Here is a 23,406-nt window from a genome sequence, read left to right on the forward strand (position 1 = left end):
AATGTTTTGATCTGTTTACGTACTGTTGAAGAGAGGTCTGCAACTTTTTGACAAATAGGTACCAACTCTGTTCTCTTCAGTTTATATTTTTGCACTTCAAGATACCTAAGAAATTGTTTGACAAAAAGTTTTGAGTAGGCTGCAGTACAAAGTTGAAGTATATTGAAATGTATGAGAGCAGAAAATGCTGTGGCCCTTTCCTTGCACTTCAACTAGACAGAAGCAAGGCTGTTAACAGGATTGCTCACCCTTATTTGTCATTCAATTCTAGCTGCCTCGTGCGGTTAGCACCCAGGCCCTAAGTGGAGCAGGCATATTGAGGATGGTGAACAAGGCCGCCGATGCTGTCAACAAAATGACAATCAAGATGAATGAATCGGATGCAGTAAGAGCTGATTTTTGAACCTGATTAATGAGATGAATTAATGGGATTCTTCAGTTCCTTTCTAAGGGTGAAAAGACGACAAAATAAGCTATTTGCTTATTTTCTTTTGATTCAGTCAAATTGGTGTAGGCTGTGACCACAGTTAATTTGTTTTTCTTTTAAAAGAAGAAATGTAGTTTACTGTTGGTAATATAATTTGTAATGATTTGTTCTTAGTAAATTAACTCCATTCTTCATCTGGCAGTGGTTTGAGGAAAAGCAGCAGCAGTTTGAAAACCTGGACCAGCAGTTAAGGAAACTACACACCAGTGTTGATCTCCTGGTCTGCCACAGGAAAGGTTTGTAAACTGTTAACGCTCCAAAGACGGTTGTTGGTTAGAGTGGACTGTTCAACTACTTGCAAATTTTGTTTTGAGATAACCTTATATGGATTTTTCACTTTTCTAGAATTTGGGGTAATATTCAACTCTAGCTACAGCCATTATTTAAAATATGCCCAATCCCTATCTTGCTTTTATTGTAATAGTTTAGTTTGTCATCTCCTTATTGGATGGTCTAATGACTTGGTGTAGTGTGGAGGGGATTGGTGTGGTTACTGTGAAGAGTGCAATTAAAATTTACTGGCAATTTGTTACCTCTTGACTAGTAAGATTCTATTACAAGATTGATGTTCATTAGTTCATGCTCTCCTGCAAACAGTTAACTCTCAGCAGTGTTAATACTGTTTTGAAGTGCACTTTTTTAAAATTCTGAAATGCTGATTACATATCCTAAAATTCCACTGACCTGATTGTTGCAGAGCAATCATTTCTTGATCAAACCTGGTGAAAGATTTATTTCTATAGAATATTAGAGCACAGAAGGAAGCTGATCAGCCCATTGAGTCTGTGACTCTTGAAGGAAAGCCCAGTTAGTCTCAATCCCTTGCTCTTTCCCCATATCCGTGCAATTTTTTCGAAGTAATTATCCACTTTTTAAAGCTAGTGAATTAGTATCCATCTTTTGGTTGTGCATTCCAAATCCTAACCAGTCATTGCATTTTTTAAAATTGCTCATGTTGCTGCTGGTTCTCTTGTAAATTGCTATAAATCTGTCATCTCTGGTTATTGACCATTCAGCCATTGGAAAGCAATTTGCTAGCCTTTCTAAATTTTAAATGCCTATCAAATTTCCTCTTGCCTCCTGTACTTGAAGGAGAGTAACCCCAGCTTCTTAGTCTGCCCACACAACCATTCATCCCTTGTCTCTGGATTTGTTGTAGTAAATCACTCTCCTGTACCCTCTCCAAAGCCTACAAGTTCTTCCTAAGATCTGGTGCCCCACATTGGACACACCGTTCCATCTGAACTATTGTTTTATATAGATTTGACATCTTTTTCTCTCTGCCTTTGATGTATCACTAATGCTTGAACTGCTTTGTTAACCTGTCCTGCCGCCTTCAAAGATTTGTGCACAAGCACACCCAGGTCTCTATCTCCTTTCAGCCACTTTAAAATTCTACTATTTTATCTGTACTGGCTCCTAGCAGAATAAATCGCCTTACTTGTTTATACTGAATTTCTTTGCTATGTGACAGCCCTTTCCACCAACCTGTATGTCCCCTTGAAGCCTATTACTATATCCTCACCCTTTACTGCACTTCCAAGTCGTCATCTACAAATTTTGAAATTTTCCCCTGTAGCCCCAGGTCTAAATCATAACCTACATCAAACCATTCACCACTGTATACCTCCCTGTCTGGAAAAACCACCATTTGTCACAATTGTTGTAAATGATGTAGATGCATTTAAGGAGAGCCTAGGTAAGCATTTGAGGGAGAAAGGAATAAAGGGTTATACTGATGGTTCGGAAGGATGGGTGCAGGCTTGAGCACAGCATAAATGTTGGCATGGACTGGTCAGACCAAATGACCCATTTCTGTGCTGTATGAAGTGAGGTGATTCACTTTGGCAGGAAGAATATGGAAAGACAATATAAAATAAAGGGAGAACCCCTAAAGGAGGTGCAGGAACAGAGGAACCCATCTATGTACATAAGTCATTGAAGATGCTAGGGCATGTTGAAGCAGTTACTAAAGCATAGTAAAGCTTTATTAATAGGTGAATTGAGTACAAGAATAAGGAGGTCATCTTAAACTTATATAAGACGCTAGTTAGGCCTCACCTGGAGTATGGCATCCAGTTCTGGGCAGCAGAGGAAGGATGCGAAGACAGCACAGATTCACCAAAGATGATTGCAAGGGTAAAGAACTGTAGCTATGGAGATATATTGGAGAAAAGAAGGCTGCGGAGACTTGATAAGCTCTTCAAAGTCCTGAGGGGTTTTGACCAGGTAAATAGTGAGAAACTGTTCCCACTCGAGAGCATCAAGAACCAGAGGGCACAGATTCAAAATAATTGGCAAAAGGAATAAGAGGGGAAAATTTTTTCACCAGGTGTGGTTGGAATCTGGAACAAACTTCCTGAGAGTGGCAGAGGTGGATTCGATCAAGGTATTCTAAAGAAAATTGGATTGCTATCTGTAAATTGTGCAAGGTTGTGGAGATAAGGCAGAAGAGTTGGGACTAGGTAGAATGCTCTTTTGGAGCCAGTGCAGATTCAATGGGCCATAAATGGCCTCCTGCACTGTAGTGATTGTGACATACCGTGTAACTTTTTTTTTATCCCTTATTGAACTGTGTCCATGCTAATACTGTCCCTTTATTCCCATGGGCTTCAATTTTCCTAAAGTCTATAATATGGTACCTTATCAAATGTCTTTTTCAAGTTCATATACATTGTACTACCCTCTTCCACCCTCTGTTACCTCAGCAAAAAGCTGTCAAGTTAGTTAAACAAGGTTTGTCCTTGAATCTTTGCTGGCTCAGCCTTTAGCCTATACTTGGCCAACTGGCTGATTTTTTTTTTCTCTCTGCTGAACTATTATTTCTTGACTTTCCCACCACAAACATTGAGCTGCCAGGTTCATCCTTTTTGAGACAGGGTAACATTTACAGTCTTTAGCCCTCTGACACCACCCCTGTTTCCAAGGAAGCATTGACACTGATATCTCCACAATTTCTACCTTTTTTGTCCTAGGTTGCTGATGAAATTGTCCCATCTGGCCTAGGGCAACTTTTCCACTTTGCTGCCACCCTCTCTCATAACTTTTATTTTCATCTCATTCAGTGACCTAGTGACCTCTTTGTTTACTGTAACATTTGACAAAGTCCTCGTCTTTGAACATTTGATACAAAGTGCTCAGTTAGTATCGTAGCCATGCCTTCTGGCTTGACCAGTAAATCTCGAGTCGATCGGCTCTTTCAATTCTTTTGATATTCTGTGCCTCTAAGACCACCTTTGAATTCCCTTTTTTTTGTTAGCTGCTTATCTATAACTTGTGCTCTGCAGAATCAAATGGTTTAGCTATAACATGTTTGGAGGCTGGTGCAGTAATTTTGCCAGTTTTTAAATTTTGTAATATTTGAACAGTTGATGAAAGTGTTCATTTGATGTAAACTGACCTTTTATTTAGAACTCTCAGCCAATACAGCTGCCTTTGCCAAAAGTGCAGCCATGCTGGGTAATTCTGAGGACCACACTGCCCTATCGAGAGCACTATCCCAGCTCGCAGAAGTTGAAGAAAAGATAGACCAGCTTCACCAGGAACAGGCTTGTGCTGATTTCTACCTGTTTGCGGAGCTTCTAAGTGATTATGTTAGACTCATCTCTTCTGTAAAGGTAAACTCAAACCTGGAGTTCAAGCAAGATTTTGATTAGATCTGCAGGATGTTGTAAACGAGTGTTAAAGATTATTAGCAGGATGCATCTTGTTCTAATTTGAGACAAATCAGTCAGATTGACTTGTATCTACCATACTGAAATATAAGTCCCTCCTTGACCAAAGGACTAATATGCTATGGAGCTAATGTTTTGTTTTTTCGGTGAATAATTTATTGCCATGACTTTAGCCTACAACTCCTCAGACACTGCACATGCATTGTGGTAATTACACAGTTGTGCCTGACCTATGATTTTACAAATACAGCCATGGGATGGAAGAAATTTCAATTGCAGGACCTTGTTTCACTTTCTTATTTTTGAATGCTGGAGTAAGTGGCGGGGGAGGGAACTACCCTTGAATAATGTTAGAATGTTGAAGTTGACTGGCCTAGGAAAATTCTTTTTGCGAAGATGTGGATAACATCTGACTTTACTACTGTATTCCCTGATCCTATTCCCTTGTTTTTAAAGCTTATCCAGCGCATAAATTTTATGAAGTATGACATGTCTGTCTATACACAAATCAAAGATATGGTTGAGAAAATCCAACATCGATAAAAGTTAGTTGCAGGAAACAAAGTTTACTGTTGCTCAATTGCAGGACTAAAAATGTACTCCACATGCCCACACTAGATGATATGGGCTTTCATATAGGGGCCGCAATCTTTGCTGATCTACATTGAGTTTGGTGAACTACATGGGGGAACTGGGACTTTGAGGCATATGGGTTAGCAGAATGAACAATTTTAATGTGACTCGTCTGAGGTCCTATTGTTTACCACATTGAGTCTTGTCATTTGCAGACTTTGAAATTATGCTCTGTGTCCAACAGGTTGTTAATATCAAAGAGCAGTGGTCCTAATATCTGTCTCTTAGACACCACTGTATGCCTCGTTCACCACAGCATGCACTCTATCCCTCAGTTAATTTTGCATCTGTGCTGTCATTATCCCTTTTAATGCTGTGGGCTTTAATTTTGTTTGCAAGCCTATGGTACAGAACCAAATGTCTTTAAGAAAGTCTGGATGCACATCAAAGAACTTTATCAAGCTGGATAAATATTTTTCTCGTATCTTGAAGTCAGCACATTTCTAACTCCATAATTTTCCAAGTGCCAATTAATTTGTTCGCAGAATATTGTCTTTTTTCCCCCACTGCATATATTGGGCTGACTAATTTGTGGGTTTATCCCTCTCCCAGCCTATGCTATAAACTTCTATGGATAGGATTTTCACAAACTTTGTGCATCGAAGCAACATTTAATTCAATGGCTTCAACTTGTATGAGTCGTCTTAGGTGCTTTTATGGTGTTTTGAATTGCCTGGCTTCACTCTGCAGGGTGTGTTTGATTATCGAATGAAATGTTGGCAGAAATGGCAGGATGCTCAGGCCACTCTGCAAAAGAAAAGGGAAGCTGATGCCAAACTCCAATATGCAAATAAACCTGACAAAATGCAGCAAGCTAAAGAAGAGATTAGAGAAGTGAGTATTTTCTTCACCTAGATGCTTTTGACCATCATACCTGAGGAATATTGTATTGAGGTAATTCTGTACAAATGCATTGTAAATGCAAGTTTTGGTTTTATCTTGGCAGCTGCCATAAATCCACAACTATGCAATGGATAGTGTTTTTTTTTAAATTTGGTAGTCATCCTATTTGATATGTCTCCCCAATGGGTACTCAGACCATTGTCTAATGTATCCATAAATGTTTCATACAGTTTCATCTAACGCAGGGTTTTTCTATTCTATTGTCCGCATTTTATTTTTCTCTTGCCCTGCATTTAACCAAGCTCCAATGAAGTATGTGGTGGGTGTGATGAAATGCAATTGCAGTGTCCACCTTTTTAGCTTGTTACCTTTTGATTAATGAGCCATTACACTTGGTAACTTGACAATCTATAGTAGTGCTGAGTATTTGAAAACCAATTATCTACCTTATCAGCCTAATCAAATCTAACTTGCACTTGCTCACATTTAAGATGAAAATTTTCTAGGAAATACAGCAATTTTCAAGTTTGGTTTTCAATATAGTGAATACTTCAACTATCAAAAACTGGGAATCTAGACACTACCATGCTCTTAAATGTTTGTCTTGGAAACATTTCAGATTTTTCCACATTCTTGAAAGTTAATTCTTTATTTTGAAGTTAACTACAGAAATGATTTGCTGATAACAGATCTATTGACATTAGATATAGTGACATTTATGGGTTAATCTTGCTAGTTAATGGTGTGGCTTTAAATAATATTTAGTGCATTCCTCATTTTTACTACTGCCAATGGTTTATTCAGCAGTATGACCCCCTTATACGAAAGTATCCAGTGGCACATTAAATTCTTTTTAAAAAGAGAAAAAGTCCATTTTGATCCTTGCTACAACATTCACTGGGATGTTAGGGTGAAGTTTGCACTTTAGGTGGAGTTGAAATCAAAATGCCCTTGATTGCACTAGTAGGTTGGGCTTAGTTTCTGTCAACCCGTTTATATAATTATAAAATTAATTGATGCTAATTCACACCATTTCATGGAAGATTATTTTATTCTGTCACCAATCTTTTTTACCCTTTGATAAAAATGTGTTCCTTGACTACATATAAAAGTGGAAACAAAACTGGGTTTCAAGTTTATTAATGCATGTCTTGTCCTCAATCTGTAAATAACATGATTTTACAATCACAAACATTTATTTTCAGTGTAGTCTAATAGTTTCATGTATATTAATCAGTTTCTCTAAAAATCAGGATATTTTTTATATGAAGCATTTTAAAACATGCCAACTAGTGCCTGTGTGCTTAAACTTGCAGCTCATTTTCTTAGCCTTCCCAAAACGTTGTGTTCTTGCAATTTTGGATTGTTCAGTTTTATGGATGATGCCTGATGAGGGGAATTGAATCTTGAACCAGTGGAAAAAATGTAGAAAAGTGAGCATGTGATTTTGGGTATAACTTGCATTTAAAATTACTGATCTTTGGTTACAGAATCATAGGTTAGTACAACAAAAGAGTTTGGACCTGCTCTTTTCCCATATCCCTGCAATTTCTTTTGTAAAGTATTTATCTAATTCCCTTTTTGAAGGCTACTATTAAATCCATATCTGCTACCAGTGCAGGGCACTCCAAATCCTAACTACTCATTGCATTAAATTCTCATCTCATCTCTGGTTATAGATCCTTCAGCCATTAAAAACCAGTTTCTTATTTAATCTCTAAATTGTTCATGTGTTTTAAACCCCTTCAAATTGCTTCTCTGTTCAGACTAGAAAAGCTAGAGTCATTCTATCACCTAGCTATAATCTCTCTCTTCCCAGAAACCATGTTAGTAAATCACTTCTGTACTCTCTCCAAAGCCTCCATATCCCTCCTAAAATGTGCCAAGAATTGGACACACAGCTTAACGTGACTTCCCTGGGTTTTGTACTCTGCATCTATTTATGAAGCCCAGTATCACATGCTTTATTAACCCATCCTGATAACTTTTTGATAAAAGCAAAATACTGCAGATCGCGAATTGAAATGGCAAGTGACCAGAAACTGTCATGCATGCAGACTGAGCAGAGGTGCTTTTGTGTTTGCTCCACAAAGCATTGTTTGGTCTCCCTGATGTAGAGGAGATTGCATTGTGAGCAGTGAATACAATGTACTAAATTGAAAGTACACAAATCACTGCTTCAACTGGAAGAAGTGTTTGGTGTATTGGACAGTGAGGAGGTAAAAGGCAGGTATTACACCTGTGATTTTCATGAAGGGGATGAGGCGTTGGGGGTGATTGAGGAGTGGACTAGGGCCTCATGGAGGGAACAGTCCCTTCTGAATGCTGACGGGGGAGGGATGGGGGAAGATGTTTGGTCGTGGCATGCTGGAGGTGGTTGAAATGGCAAAGGATGATCCTTTTGAATATGGAGGCTGATGGGGTGGAAAGTGATGATGAGGGAAGCCCTATTGAGGCTCCAGGAGGGAGGGGAAGGGGTGAGGGCAGAAGTGTGGGAAATGGGTAGAACATAGTTGAGCCTTGGAGTTGAGGGATGGGTGGGGGGTGAAATCCTTGGTTCAGGAAAAAGGAAGGATATCAAAAGCACCATGGTGCAAGATAGTGTCATCAGAACAGATGCAATGGAGACTGAGAAAACTGGGAGAATGGAATCCTTTACAGGAAGCAGGGTGTGAGGATGACTGAACTTTTGAAATTTGTTCACATATACCTCCAAGGTGCACCCCTTGCACCTCTTTTTAAAAAAAAAACTGATTTTGTCTAGATTGTGCTGTTGTGCTGATATAACTGGCAGGAACTCATCCCTGTTACTTTGTAGTCAAAATATTCTAATTTTGTATTTGCAACTTTTGTTTTTGGCTCTTCACTAATCACCTTGCCCTAAATTTAGGCTCTTGCGTTGTTGGTTGCTGTCATGGGTGAGCCCCAGCTCCCCATGTATGTCTTAGAATGTCTACTCTTATCCTAGGATAAAGACAAGCTTTTTGTGCTGTGCAGGGAAGTGATCCTATGTGGTAATTGCTTTTGACGAGCAGACTTATGCCTTAAATTTAAGTGAGAGCTTAAATCTAGGGCAGAGTGGTCAGGATACAAAAATAACTAATTTAAATTGATTAAATATTGAGATATGTACAAACTTTAAGGGGTTGAATTGCCAAATAAGCAATCAACAATATAAAATGGCACATTGAGCTGTACTGGATATCAATATTAGCATTTTTAATGTGCAGTAAAACATGCATTATTTAGAGCGAACCTATACTGTTGTATAACATTAAGGTAAGAACTCTGCTTTCAGGAAGGTGTGCAATAACCAAATTTTAAAAGTGGGATCAAACTAAATTTTCTTACGGTAGCAGCAAGTTAAAGGTGCCTAATTATTTTTTGTAACTTATGTAATTTGTTTTACCCCGCTTCACAAGGAAATTGAGGAGGTAGGAAGCTTTTTAAAAAGTAATTCAAGTAACTGCTTCACCTTGTATAAAATTTCAGTTCAAATGTACTTTGCCATTTCACTTCTGTTTTTTCCTAATTTTTAGAAATTTCTTATAAAAAACAGTTGCTGAATACAAGCTGGTACATCCATAAATATAATTTTAAGTTGATTCCTTACCATTGTAACTTACTCATGTTTAATTTTGAGTTTTTGTGCAATTTGTTTCTTTCAGCTTTTTCTTTGCCTCTCCTGAAGCCATTTATTCATCAGATACAGGTCCACAACTGTTTGCTGTTCTAGTATCTTGCCCAACACGTTGAGAGCTTTACTGATCAGTGTCTCTTTGAAAAGAGACAGGTGTGAAGTACACTGTCCTCAACTGTCCAAGTTATGCTGCGCCCATCAATTACTTTAACCATCCTATTAAGTGTACTATGCCCTGATTTGAGATCTGTTAACCCAATTCAAAATGGGAAGAAAACCTCCACCTTTAATTGTATGCATAACTCTGCTACTTGTAGGACAAACTTGCTGAGTTTTTAGAAGTCCTTTGTGTTCCAAAGAGCCTGTTTTTCTTTTTGTTCTCCTCATCCAAGAGTACTTTTTTGCTTCTGTTACTGAAGAGGGGGGTTACAAATCCATACTTTAGGATAAGAAAGCTTTTTGTCCTTATGTAAGAGCTGGGGTGATGCTGACATAAAACCTCAAATAGGAGCACTGCTTAAAAGAAAGCTGAGGATAACATCTGCATTATGAAGGCTGTGGCAGCAGTGACTCATTGGGCAGCACTTGCTCCTCTGAATCTCTGGTTCTGGTTCCTCCTGGTTTTAAGCACAAAAATGAATGCTGACACTGGTAGTCCTGTGGGAATGCTGAAATGCCATCTTTCAAGTGAGATATTAAACTGAGGGTCTGCCTGCTTGGGTGGATATAAAAGATCCCCTGGCACTATTTTGAAAAAACATGGGCATTATCCAGTGTCCTTGCCAATATTTGCCCCTCAATGAACATTATTAAAAACAGATTATCTGATCACTATCAAATTACTGTTTTTGGGAGTTTGCTGTGTGCAAATTGGTTGCTGCATTACAACACTTCAGAAGTACTTCATTGACTGTAAAATGTGTGTTTGTGAAAAGTGTATAAGTACAGGTTTTTTATTAGAAAATTGAACCATTGTGGTAGCAGGCAGGCCTAAAAGTCTGATCAGATATGCTAAAATAGAGATGACTAAATAATACTTTACATTCACTTCTGATGTGATTCAAGTACTGCAAGTTAAATGCATAGTCACTAAATTCATACAAAGCCCAATGCCATATAATTAGAATGCTCACTAATCAAGTATGTGTAACTGGTTCACATGCTTAGTTGCTTATGGAAGTCAGATTTGGGTTCCCATAGATTGAAGAATGGTGGCCTGTTTCTTGATGTGAAAGAAACTTATTGTAGAAATTCAGTATGGAGCTTGATAGTAAAGTTGTTCTTTCTATCCTGTGATTTGGTAATGATGATTTGAAGTTGGTTGTTTAGGAAATGTAGGAAATACATAAAGCAATACATTGTCCAGAGGCCAGACTGGATACATAGTGATAGGAGAGAGTTGACAACTTCAAAAGTAGACTCCCAAGACTGAAGAAACACTGGCTAAAAGGAATATGATTTGTGCTTTTTACATTTAAAAAGGATTGAATAGAACCTGATTCAATGAACAAATGGATAGGGATTGTAGAGCAAAAAACTGATGTTGAGCCTACAGCCTACAAAATCTATCAGAATAAATTAGGGATAGATATCAAAGTATTTTTCACAAGCCATCATTCTCTGGAGTAAGGTAAGGCCTGATCATGTTGCTGAAGTCCTTTTAGGAAAATCTGAGAATATTGCTGTTCCAGTTATTGGGCTTTGTTAACTTTGGTAATGAAATTGTTGACAACTTTGAACTCTTGGTACTCGCATGATTGGCAAATTCCTCTCCAACTTCATAATTAGATTTTCTTGTATTTGGCTATAGATATTTTTGCCTGTCTCTATTAATGCCATTTGCTGGATATAGGCATGAGGTTGTACCATCCACTTCAGAGCCTTGAAGGGCCTAATGGCCTTTTCTTGCATTTTATGTACAGTATTATGAGCACTGTTTAAGGAAACTAACCGCTTTTGAAAGTTTAAGGTTTGCAGAATTTGAAACAGCAAAACCACATCTGTTTGAAAAGAATAGATCTCACCCAGAGATGGGTGAGCTGGTATCAGTTACTGTTGTAATAATGAAAAGTGCTCTAATATAGGTGGAAGTGTCAATGACTGAAGCAAATCTGGATTTAGAAAAGGAAGATTCTTCTTGAGAAACCTTGCTTTGAAAACATTGCAATTACATAGCTACAATGCTTTTAGAAAGTCAAAAGCTTTAAGTTTAAGGTTAGGACTCAAATGAATAAGCTGTAAGGAAACAGGTCCTTTGTTAGATGAGGAGATGAGTAATTATCAAATGTGTGCGTAAACCCATGTTTTCTAATCTTTTAAAACCATGGAAGTGTAGAACTTGTTTTGGCTCTCCAACCCTATTGTGATGAGCATTGTAGATATGTGAACATATATATTCTAACAGCTCGCTTCCAGTTAACTTTTTGCAGCAACTCATCCCAAATGTTTGATATCAACATTTTAACATGGCAGAGACTCCCTTGTTCTAGAAATCCAAGCACACTGGTAGGATACCTGCAACTTTATTAAATACTTTTAACTAGTTTAAGAATTTCTCACTTTGTATTTTGTTGTATAATAATAACCCCATTTGTTGCAAAAAATAGTTTTGTGGATTTTTTGTGAAGGTTCAGTTTTGTGAATTCTTGTCTGACAGTAACAAGTATGTGCTCAATCATGCAACTCAACTGGTTTAAGTAAAACTTGTAAGCAAAGATTGAATAAAATTTGATGTATGCAAAGTACAACTCCAAGGTTTGGTGTTGAGCAGAGGTATTTTCCATGGTGTTAAACAGTTTAACCATATTTATGTGGTGTACAGAAGTTATATAACTTCATTGTAAATAGAATAGTTGAGTAATTGATGGGCACAGCATAACTTGGGCATGTTACAGAAAAGTGTTTATGAATTTTCTCAGCAAGATCATTTGACTAACCTGGATGCACTTATTTTAGGTTCACTTTCTACCATATGACCAAAAACCTAAACCTTGTTACTAGTAGCATGTCTTTTTTTTTTGCTGTCTCAAGGTCACCTAAGAGAGTTGGACACTTAATCTTGAGGCTGCACTTCAGGTGTAAACTCCATGATGCACCTTTAGAGTGTATCAGGAAATCTTGGAGCAGCATAATCTTTTTGCATCTGCAGAAAGCAGGAAAATCTATCCTTTATGGTTGGATTTGGTTATTAATCTTTTTAAAATTTAATTTTAAAACAAATGTGCTTTAAAAGAAGTGAGTGGTTTCATGTGCTTCCTGTAAATAGGCTGTTGAATCATTCCTTATAAATATTAAAATGCTGAAGTCTTTTTTTTCCATAAGCTGTCTGGTTTAATATTATTTAGAATTGCAAATTCCATTAACAGTGGCATATATAACCAAGTACAGCATAGCTCTCAATTTTCAGCATCTCCAAAAGATAGATTTGATTGAGTTCTTGCAGTGGGTATGTTGCTTCTACTGAATTTCTCAGCCTTGCATTTGTTTCTTTGGGAATAAGTGCTTCCAAGTGAAATAAACTGATTCTGTAGTTGGAAAGAAGATATCTAAGGTGAACTAAAAGTTCTACAAATTGAAACGTGGGCCTGAAGAGAATATATATTAGCTTCTCAACTTCTCAGCTTTACCAGGATGGATCTGTACAGCATCTGAAATTCACTTTCTAAATGTTTCCATTAAAGCTGTTTTATGATGTATTCTTATGAATGCCTAAATCTGTGTAACAAGATAACCATGGCACTGAGTTTGAATTTTACCATAAGGTGACTACACTTCAAAAGTATTTGGCTACTAAGTGCTTTGATACTTCTGAGGAGCTCCAGGTCATTGTCTACTCCTCCAAAGCTTTTGAAAAATGGGTCTTTTACTAAACAAATGTATTTAATTTAACAGAGGCTCTCTTCCAGCCCCCAGAGCAAAACACTTGCCTCTATATTAATTGATAGGGGCAAGATCCTGGAAAATAGCGACCATTTTTCATACCTTGGGAGCCTCCTCTTGACAGCAGGCATAGGTAATGATGCTGTTGTCACTTCCAATGTGCCAACTCAGTCCTTGGCTGACTTGAGGGGGAAAAGTACTTGAGGAATAGGGAACTCCAACCTGAGACAGAGGCCCTGGTTTACTGGGCAGCAGTGATCTCCCCACACCTTTATGCATTGGAGACTTGGATGACTACTGCAGGCACCTGGAGAAGTGCCACCAGTGGTGCCTTTTGCAGGACGGCAACCTGTAACTGAGTACCATGGATCAGTGGTGGGGCCACAATTATTTACTATATATATTAATATATTAATATATGACTTGGATGAGGGAAATGAATGTGCTTTCGCCAAGCTTGCGGATGACAAATAGGTGGGAAGGCAAGTGGTGAGGATGACACAAGGAGTCTACAGAAGGATATAGACAGGTTAAGTGAGTGGGCAAAAAGGTGGCAGATGGAATATAATGTGGGAAAGTGTGAGGTTATGCACTTTGGCAGGAAGAGTAGGAGCTGAATATTATTTAAATGGAGAAAGCTGCAGTGCAGAGGGATTTGGGGATCCTCGTGCATGAATCCCAAAAAGCTAACATACAAGCTCACTGGGTAAGAAGTAAGGTAAATGGAATGTTGGCCTTTATTTCAAAGGGAATGGAGTATAAAAATAGGGAAGTCTTGCTAAAACTGTAGAAGGCACTAGTTAGACCACACCTGGAAGACAGTGTACAGTTTTGGTCCCCTTATCTAAGGAAAGATATATTAGCATTGGAGGCATTCCATAGAAGGTTCATTAGGTTGACCCTGGGGATGGAGGGATTTTCTTATGAAAGGTTGAGTAGATTGGGCCTGTACTCATTGGAGTTTAGAAGAATGGGAGGCAACCTTATTGAAACATAAGATTCTGAGGGGGCTTGACAGGGGATATGCTGAGAAATTATTTCCCCTTGTGGGAGAGTCTAGGACCCGAGGGTATAATCTCAGAATAAGGGGCCACCCACTTAAAAGAGATGAGGAATTTCTACTCTGAAAGGTAGTGAATCTGTGGAATTATTTACTGCAGAGGGCTGTCGAGGCTGGGTCGTTAAGTATATTCAATGCTGAGAGATTTTTAATTAGGGGCTATGGGGAAAAGGCAAGAAAGAGGAGTTGAGGATTATCATATTAGCCATGATTTCATTGAATGGTGAAGCATACTCGATGGGCTGATTGGCTTATTTCTGCTCCTACATCTTATGGTCTTATAAATTGGTGGCAAGAAGGAACCACAGCAGTGTCCCAAGCTCACTCACCTAGCAGAAAGGTGCTAAGCTCTGCTGAGCAGGACATGTCGTTTGTGTGCGTGACACCAGACTCCTGAAGCAACTGCTCTACTTGGAACTCTGGCAGAAGGCTCCCAAGAGGACAGCAGAAACTCCTTAGGATTTCCACATCACCTCGGGCCAAACATACCTTTTGACTGATGGGAGACCCTGGCTTGTGACTCTCCAAAATGGAGAAGGCTTATTCAGGAAGGCAGTGAACACCCAAGGGACTTCAGGAATGTGCAGAGGTGGAATCGTGATGTCGGAGGGAGTGCACAAACCTTGACCCATCAGCCCAACCCTTCAGATGCTGCCGCATGCCAGGCAGGTGGTGTTTGAAGATTTGTGTGTATTGGATTATATGGCCATTTCAGTATCTGTTTGAACTGCAGTGAAAGCAAGACATCTGTGATTCCAAGAGACCGCCTAAGACTTCCTGAGGGCATGAAAGGCAGTCTATGAATGCAGACTTGTTCTTGATTATCACTTTCCTTCTCTCTCTTCGTTCCTATTTTCTCCCTGCAAATTATACATTGTGAACAAAGTCTCCATTGTATTTGGTAGAGATTGATCATCTAACTCCATGTGGGTATTTAAACTTTGCTAGTTTCCAGTATGCTTTTCAGATCTGAAAATGTGCCAAGATTGAAGCAAATTAGCAAGACTATTGTGAGGAACTTTGCTGGTCAAGGAATGATAAAATAGATTACAGGATTCAACAGGCTAATGTTTGTATGCCAAGTGAAGCCAGATGGGCTGCTCCCCATATTTTCTCTCTCTCCTTTATAGTGACGAGACTTTTGAGGGAATTCCAGGTGCTGCTAAGTGCCACCAATGAGGTAGTCCTGAGTGCCTATTGAGATCCAAATTCTGTGGTCCGTCTTTTTGCTGAGCGACTGAGCTCCTCGGTCAGGGAGGGTGAAATTGACCAATACCTGATTTCTGTCTTGTAGTACTGGTTGAAATGTGCAACCACTAGTTGCATATGGGTGAGGTACAAGGAGTAAGTAATATGTGCCTCTGGAAATTAGATTTAAAAGCCAACTGTTCAACAAAACTAAAATAGTACAGATGTGCACATGGGTGCTGCAAACTTTAAGCAAGATGTCATGTATATGATTATAGTAAGCAGATACTATTCTGCAGCTGGTTGGAGTTAAATTTAAATCGGTCAATTCCTAATTTTAATTCGGTCGTTTGAAGGGTGAAGAGCTCCACAGAAGAAACATCGGAGGCCAAGCTCTTACATACTTGGCTGGTTTCTAAATGGCAGTGGCTTGGAGCAGCAGGTGAAAGGGACAGTAAAGGTGCAATTAATAGCTGACTGGCAGCCATGAACATATTCTATTGTAAACCTTTTCTCAATTAAGTTCCCATGAACATTGCATCAGCAACTCCCTGGTCATATTTGACATTATAGGATTTTATACCACATCTTGCTCTTTTTCTGATTTCTTTCTCCTTTATTTCCCTTCCTCATTTTTCAGCACCAGTTCCTAAATGAGGGATAAAATTAAAGCACAATGTCAAGATTGAGCTTTTGCACCATGTTGTGTAAGCGGGCCTAGGAGCACAAGTCTCTGGTGATGGTGGGTGAAGAAGATTTGAGAAGTGAGGGAAAGATGAGGCAAAATAATGTCTTTGTGTTAATTTTTTAAAATCCTGCTTCATGCACAACTTAGCTAATAGTGCTTTGGGGTTAGTCATTTCATTTGTGACAATTGAATGAGCATGCTGTTACTGGCTCAAAATGCATTGCATTTGCATAATCAATTTTTTGGAGAATTCTTGTCCAGTGCCGTGTCCACAGTAGAGTAACTTTTTTTGATCTCTGATCCTCAAACCAGTGTTCAATTATCTAAAATTTACCTTACTGAGCACTGAGCCCCCATGGAAGGTGAAATAATTTAGCAAAGATGGAACTAATGTAAAGCTCAACATTTCAAAGCTTCTGAAGTAATCCAAAACTTTTGACTATATGCAACAAGTTGCATTTTATATTGTATCTTTTAACAAAGCAAAATATCCCAAGGAACACCTCCATTTCGATTGCATCCTAATAGGGGATGGACTAGAGCTGAAAGCCTCTAGTTGGGTATTAGATGATGGTGGGGAAAATGTAGCAAAACCTTTGTGTTTGGGGAGTACAAGGACAAGATGGTTGAAGGTGCTGCCATTATAAGGCAAGAAATGAAATGTATAGATCGTTGAATGAACAGATGTTGGGCTGCAAAACTGAGGAGCGGTGAAGGGATTTTTAATGTGGCCTCAAGCAGATGTGAAAATCCAGTGAAGCTTCACTAAGATCAATGTGAAGGATGGTGGAATGGCTTTTGGGTAATAAACGTTTAGATGTTCTAAAGGTGAACAACAGTAGTTTCTCTAATCTGGCTCCTAACTGAAGTCCCTTATTTCTGGAGCCATGCCTCTTTAAGCCGGCCCATCCTTAAAAGTACAGTGTATGGAATTGGGCACACAGCTCCAATTTGCAGCTGAACCAGTCTTTCATAATCCTCAACCCTCCTCCTCTTTCCTTCCTTCTCTTCCCTGACCTCCCACTCCCCCAAGCCCATCTGTTCCTGTAAACCTGAAGGGTACATTTTTGGCTAGAATGAGAAGGCATTATATCACTTTGCATTTCTGTGCTTTAAATTTCATCTCCCATGTGTCTACCCATTCCACCAGCCTTTGTCATCCTGAAGTTGTCCACTGTTCAATATACTTTTTGCCCTGCGTGTCCAAGTCAGCCATTAACATTAAATCATGAAAAGCAGTGATTCCTGTATCAACCCCATTGTCCCTCCTTGCAGCCTGAGAAAACCATTCACCACTACTATCCCTTAGCCAGTTTTAATACCTGGTGGGCTTCAACTTTGCTGGGAAGACTGGCACTTATTTTAAACACTTTTGGAAATTCATGTACACCACATCACTGCATTACCATCAATTCTCATACTTCATCCAAAAACTGGTTAAACATTTTGCCTTTAAATCCATGCTGGCTTTCCTTAACTGTGCCTTGGACAAGTACAGATTAAACCCCCAGGGCAAAATTATCATTTCAGAAGCTTTCCTGCCACAAGGTTAACTGACTGCCCTGTAGTTGCTTTTTTTTTGAACGAGGAGTTTCACATTTGTAATTCTTCAGTCGTCTGGCACCACCTGTGTCTAAAAGAGGATTGGAAGATTATGGCTATACCTTGTGAATTACGTCCTTGCTTTCCTCTTTTGAATGCATCCAATCTGGTTTTGCTAACCCCTCAGTTTTAAGTGCAGCCATCCTTTCTAGTATCTCCAATCAAGCTTTTTTTTTAGCCTAGTCAGCTTTTTTCACTAACTTTAGCAGCAGCAACTTTGCTTTTAGTACCTTCACCGTGCCCTCTGCCTCATGCATAGGTCTGCTTTCAGTTCCCTGTTTAGCCCCACCCTCCTTTTTGTTAGCTGCTAGTTTATTCAACGCTTTCCTCCTTCCCCAACCCCCAACACCTTTTTTATTTCTCTTGCCTTCACTTCATGTAATACTAGTTTCCACTTGGTCATTTATATTTCAACAATGTTAACTGCTCTACAGAAATCTCTAATGTAAACATTAGTCATTTGGACAACCTAGCTTATTCTAAATGCACTAGTTTGCCTTGTATCCAGTGTCTGCTTCTATTCCCTCTTGAATTTCACTTGATTTTTGCCCTTTAATTCCTTCAGATGGAATGCTTTTGAAATTTGATATTTTAATTGTTAATGTTCCACCCATAAATTTTAAACCCAATTTTACAATCAGATTTCACGTGGTAGAATTTATTTGGCTGCTGATAGACTTTGCAATCTTAGCTTTCAAAGTTAATCTCGCAGTAACATAATGTAACTTGTCAATTTTAGTTTCTTAATCAAATAGGATTGCTTTAATTACTGAATCATTGTAGTTTGTTCTGTCCTTAAATTCATAACTTATTTGCCTACTATTTTACAATTTAATTTTGTAAATTGAAACATGCCTGAAGCTCGTGTATGTAAATGTTAATCTGTTGAATGAAGCTTCAATACAAGTTCAACTAGCTGCTTAGAATAAAAGGTTACTGTGTTCAGGAAACCCTCCTACCTTTTGCCAAAGGCTTTACAGCTGTAAACATTGAAATTCTAAGTGTTTGGGAGTATAACTAATTTACCTATTTTCATTCTTCCCCTCCAGTGGGAGGCAAGAGTTCAACAAGGAGAGAGGGACTTTGAGCAGATCTCAAAAACTATTCGCAAGGAAGTAGGCAGGTTTGAGGTATGTGGAATGGTATAGCATCTTCTGAGTAAATTTAGTTATCTGAATTGCCCTTTAAGCTATCCTTTGATCTTGTGTATCTCATTTTCAGAAAGAAAGAGTAAAGGACTTCAAAACTGTCATAATTAAGTACCTTGAATCTTTAGTGCAAACGCAGCAACAGGTAAGTTGTAACTTTTTTTCTGGCTAACTAACCTGACATTGGAATTGTGGAAGTGTCTATTGACCACTTTGTTCTAACTACAGTGAACTCATTGGTATCCTCTTTTGGGTATCCTGTCATTGTGCTTGATATTGTCCTTGTGTCAATTTTGAACTTTAGACAATGATCTATGAAGTAACCTGAATTATCAAACTCCAGAACTGACTTCTGGAAATATTAGTCTGTTTTCAGGGGCACTCTTTTTGATTTGCAAATTATATTGGTCTTTTGCATGGGGTAGTCAGTGTAATTGATGCAATCAATGTGTATAAGGACGTTCAGTAATGCTCTTAGCTGCTTTATTTTGATTCATTTTAAGAGCATCAATGCATTTTCCAGCATGTCTTTTGATTGACCAAACAGGACTTTACTTCTTTCTTTGGCCATAACATGAATCGAGTCTTGGTGCAAATTTGCTTTCTCCAAATGTATGACGCAATGCATTTTGGTTTTTTTTTACCCCCAGTGCCCATTGTTATCCCCTACCCCACTGCCATCTTTCTTTTCCCAGTGAAGTGCTTTACTGACTCAAGCTCTTTGGGATGTCCAGATGACCTGAAAGATGGTGTATATAATGCAAGTTTCTTTCGTTTGGTTTTTTTAAAAAATCTCCGAATAGAACAAAGTGCATCTTTCATATCATTCAATGGTGCAGCATCAAATCTTTGCCACTTTTCCTAAGGATCCATTTAAATTATAAGCATGGGAATTAAGAGTTCTTAAGCTTCCCAACCCCAGTTTTTTGTAATCCATTTTGCAATAAATGCAGTACTTGAATATGTAGTCTTAATTTAGGTAGAATTAGACTGTCTGTTCTTGATACTTTTTAAAAATAGACATCTAAATTAAATTTAACATTTTATAATCTCTTGTAATTATTTTTTCAGTTAATTAAATACTGGGAAGCATTTCTGCCTGAAGCCAAAGCAATAGCGTGAGTTCCTGATGAGATGAAGAAATGTGGCCTGTCTCTTGTTTACAACTGGTTCCATACTAAGCACTGACTGACTACAGAATTCCAACTTAATAACCACTATTTTAAAATTGTAATACTGTATTGCAAAAGTGGTTTAATAGAAGATTCCTTTTTTATTCTGTTGCATTGTTAACCAGCTGCATGGCCTGATCCAGTCAGAATGAACTGGACTGTGGAATGAAATTCTGCAGTAGTTGCTGAATTGAACACTACTGTGCATCTTATATATAAAAATAAATCAGAAATATATTGCCAGTGCTGGAACAGATTTTGCTGTGAATGATGCTTGTGTTTCATTCTTGAAGATCCAATACTGAATTTTCATAACTAATTGTAAATTGTGAAAGCATAAATCAGCATTCCTGTATAGAAATCATGAATTTTGTGATCTTTGTTACTATAATAAAGGGATATACTTAATGCACAGCAACACTAGTAGTGTTTTTAATACATAGGACATTTTTAACAAGTCTTTTTAATTTGTTCATGGAATGTGAAGTCACTGGCAAGGCCAGCATTTGTTGCCCATTCCCACTTCCCCTTGAAGGTGATGGTGAGGCAGGTTCTTCAATCATTGCAATCAATGTGGTGTATGTACACTCAGTGCTATTCATCTCCCAGGATTTTGACCCAGCAACTGTGAAGGAACAGCAATATAGTTCCAGGTCATCCTGACCTGAGACTTGGAGAGGAGCTTGCAGCTGGTGGTGTTTCCATGTATCAGCCCTCTTCCTTCCAGGTGGTGGAGGTCATGGGTTGAGAAGATGCTGTTGAAAAAGTCTTGACAAGTTGCTGCATATCACCTCCACTGTCACTGTACTTCAGGAGGAGAGGAGTGAATGTTTGTGGTATTTGGGGTGCCAGTCAAGCAGGCTGCTTTGTCCTGGTTGGTGTTGAGCTTCTGGAGTGTTGGAGCTGCGCTCATTCAGGTAAGTGAAAAATATTCCATCACACTCCTGACTTGTGCCTTTGTAAGTTGGTGGCTAGGCTTTGGGGCATCTAGAGTTGAATTTCTGCAAAATTTTCAGTTTGACTTGCTCCTGTTGCCACAGTATTTACGTGGCTGATCTAGTGGGCTTTCTGGCCAATGTTAAGCCAGGATGTTGATGGTGGGGAATTCAGTAATGCTGCTGAACATTGCAGGATATTGTTAGACCCTCTTGATCATTGTCCAGCACTTGTGCTGTGAATGTTCACTGGCCCCTTATCAGCCCAAGCCTGAATGTTGTCCCAGTCTTGCTGCATGTATGCACGAGCTACTCCAATATCTGAGTAGCAGCAAATGGAACTGAATGCTGCAAACATCTCCACTTCTAACTTCTGGGAAGGTAATTTGAAGCAGCTCAAAATTGTTGCTATTGCTGCTTCTATGTCCAACTAATTTATTTTGTATTTCTCTGGTACAATTTCAAATGCATTTTTCAAAGTGATTTTCTCTTTTCCTTCCACCCCCAAACTCATTATTGCTCCACCAGTTGCACTTCCTATGACCATAGCTTTCTTGGCTTTTTCCCAGTTTCAATTGACAGGATCCATCTTCGCATAGGCAGTTGAGTTTGTTCCACTATCCTGGCAATATTGATCCCTTGACCACTAAATAGATTATTGGTTCATTAATATTTTTGAAACCTTGCGAACTGGCTCTGCTGCATTTCCTAAATGATGGTTAATATATTAGCATATATTAATTTACTTAGAAAAGCATTAATTTACTGAAATGCTTTGAGATATCCTGAATTGAAGGGTTCTATAGTGCAAAGTCTTTAGTTTTTAACAGTGCCCTTTATTGAGCCTTTTAATCTAAAATGTAATTTGTTTTTGAAGTATATGTCTATTGACGCATTGCCACACCACATTGCCCAATTTGGATGTTCCCTCAGATATTGCACAAATATTTGAACTTTGTGTGCAACTTGACTACATTTTATAGTGCCCATGTAATTTTTAAAAAAGGCTATATTCTGCATTTTCATACCACAGGAATTTTAAGAGTGCTGGTATTAAACAATTGTTGTCAGACCCTTTTTGAGGCTGCAAGCTTGCAGACTTCCATCACTGCTGACTTAATTGGTTATTTTTAATCCTATTCAAAAGGCACAATTTAACTGTTCAACAATGACCCCTCCCTGATCTGAGGCTCCAATGGGTAGCCTAGCGTTGGAGACACTGATCAACAGCCATTATTTTTTAATTGTGGAAGTCAGTTTTCTACTTGCACAGTAGTTCTCTTGCAGATCACAATGTACCAGCAGTGGAATTAGATTAAGCCTCAGCACTACATCTAAACAAATGTGCATCTGAAGTAGAGTGCTTGAAGTACCTAGGTCTGGCAACTTCTGTTTAGGGATAAGTAATATTTCAGGTTGATTACCTTTTTCATCAGAATTGGGGGAAAAAGTTTGTAATTTTAAAGCAAGCATAAAAGCCTGTGGTGGCTTTAAAAAGGCAAATAAGATGACATTCAGGAGATCAAATGACAAAAGGGATGATGTGAGGCAAAAGTGGTGTTGGTAACAGGATGTGAAGAATCAAAACGTGTTTGGAGACTCTGTTCATTGGAAAATGCAGAAATGTTGCCAACAGCCGCCATCCTGAAACAAAAAGCAGCAGAGCTTATGATCTGAAATTGTTGAACACTGAGGCTGTAAAATGCCTAATCAAAAGATGAAGCGCTGTTCTATCTTGCATGGAATTCTATTGGAACAGTGCAGGAGGCTGAGGTTGGAGCGGAGAGAAAAAAAAACCTGTCAACCGGAAGCTTAGGCTCATGCATATAGACTGAAGAACGCAAAGCAAAGTCACCCACTTTTAGTCACCCTGATTGTAGACAAGAAGAATGAGAGGTGGAGAACTAGAATTTGGTGAAGAATTTCAGAAGCCACCAGTGGTGGAGCAATTAAAATTGGATGTTCAAGGCCTAAATTAGATGGATACAACCATTGAGGGTTTTGGGGTTGGAGGAAGTTGGAGTGAGACCGTGTAGGGATTTGAAATAAGGATGAAGGGTTTAAATAAATCTCGGCATTGCTTCACCAAGAGCTAATGTAAGGCCATGCGCACAAGGGTGATGGGTGAACCTAACTTAGGTACACAAAGCAGCAGAGTTTTGTATGACCACATTTTATAGAGGATAGAATATGGGATGTTAGCTCAGTGTGGAATAGTCAAGCCTAGAGGTGATAAAGTATGTATGAATGTTTCAGCAGCAGATGAGTTGAGATGGGTGCAGTTGGAGGATATTAACTGATGCATCTTGGTGGAAGGGATAGGGAGAGGCAATATAGACTAAATCTGCAGGACCTGAGGGGCACATTCATCAACCTTTAAAAGGTGGCAGGGCATATTTGAGTGGTTAGCAAAGCAAGTGGGATCTTAGGCTTTATAAATAGAGCCATTGAGTACAA

General features: G+C 38.7%; 1 protein-coding gene across 2 annotated transcripts in view; it reads left to right on the forward strand.

The window, feature by feature from the left end:
* Positions 1-20,428, forward strand: part of snx2 (sorting nexin 2) — a 62,667-nt gene extending 42,239 nt beyond the window's left edge. For both annotated transcript variants that reach the window (XM_041185855.1, XM_041185856.1), the window contains 7 exons: positions 272-385; positions 630-723; positions 3,899-4,104; positions 5,485-5,628; positions 18,744-18,824; positions 18,916-18,987; positions 19,914-20,428. In XM_041185855.1, the coding sequence (XP_041041789.1) occupies positions 272-385; positions 630-723; positions 3,899-4,104; positions 5,485-5,628; positions 18,744-18,824; positions 18,916-18,987; positions 19,914-19,964 (762 nt within the window). In that variant the 3' untranslated portion in view covers positions 19,965-20,428. The remainder of the gene's footprint in view (positions 1-271; positions 386-629; positions 724-3,898; positions 4,105-5,484; positions 5,629-18,743; positions 18,825-18,915; positions 18,988-19,913) is intronic.
* The last annotated feature ends 2,978 nt before the right edge of the window (positions 20,429-23,406 follow it).

Source organism: Carcharodon carcharias, chromosome 4, assembly GCF_017639515.1.
Source record: "Carcharodon carcharias isolate sCarCar2 chromosome 4, sCarCar2.pri, whole genome shotgun sequence".
Classification (NCBI taxonomy): Eukaryota; Metazoa; Chordata; class Chondrichthyes; order Lamniformes; family Lamnidae; genus Carcharodon; species Carcharodon carcharias.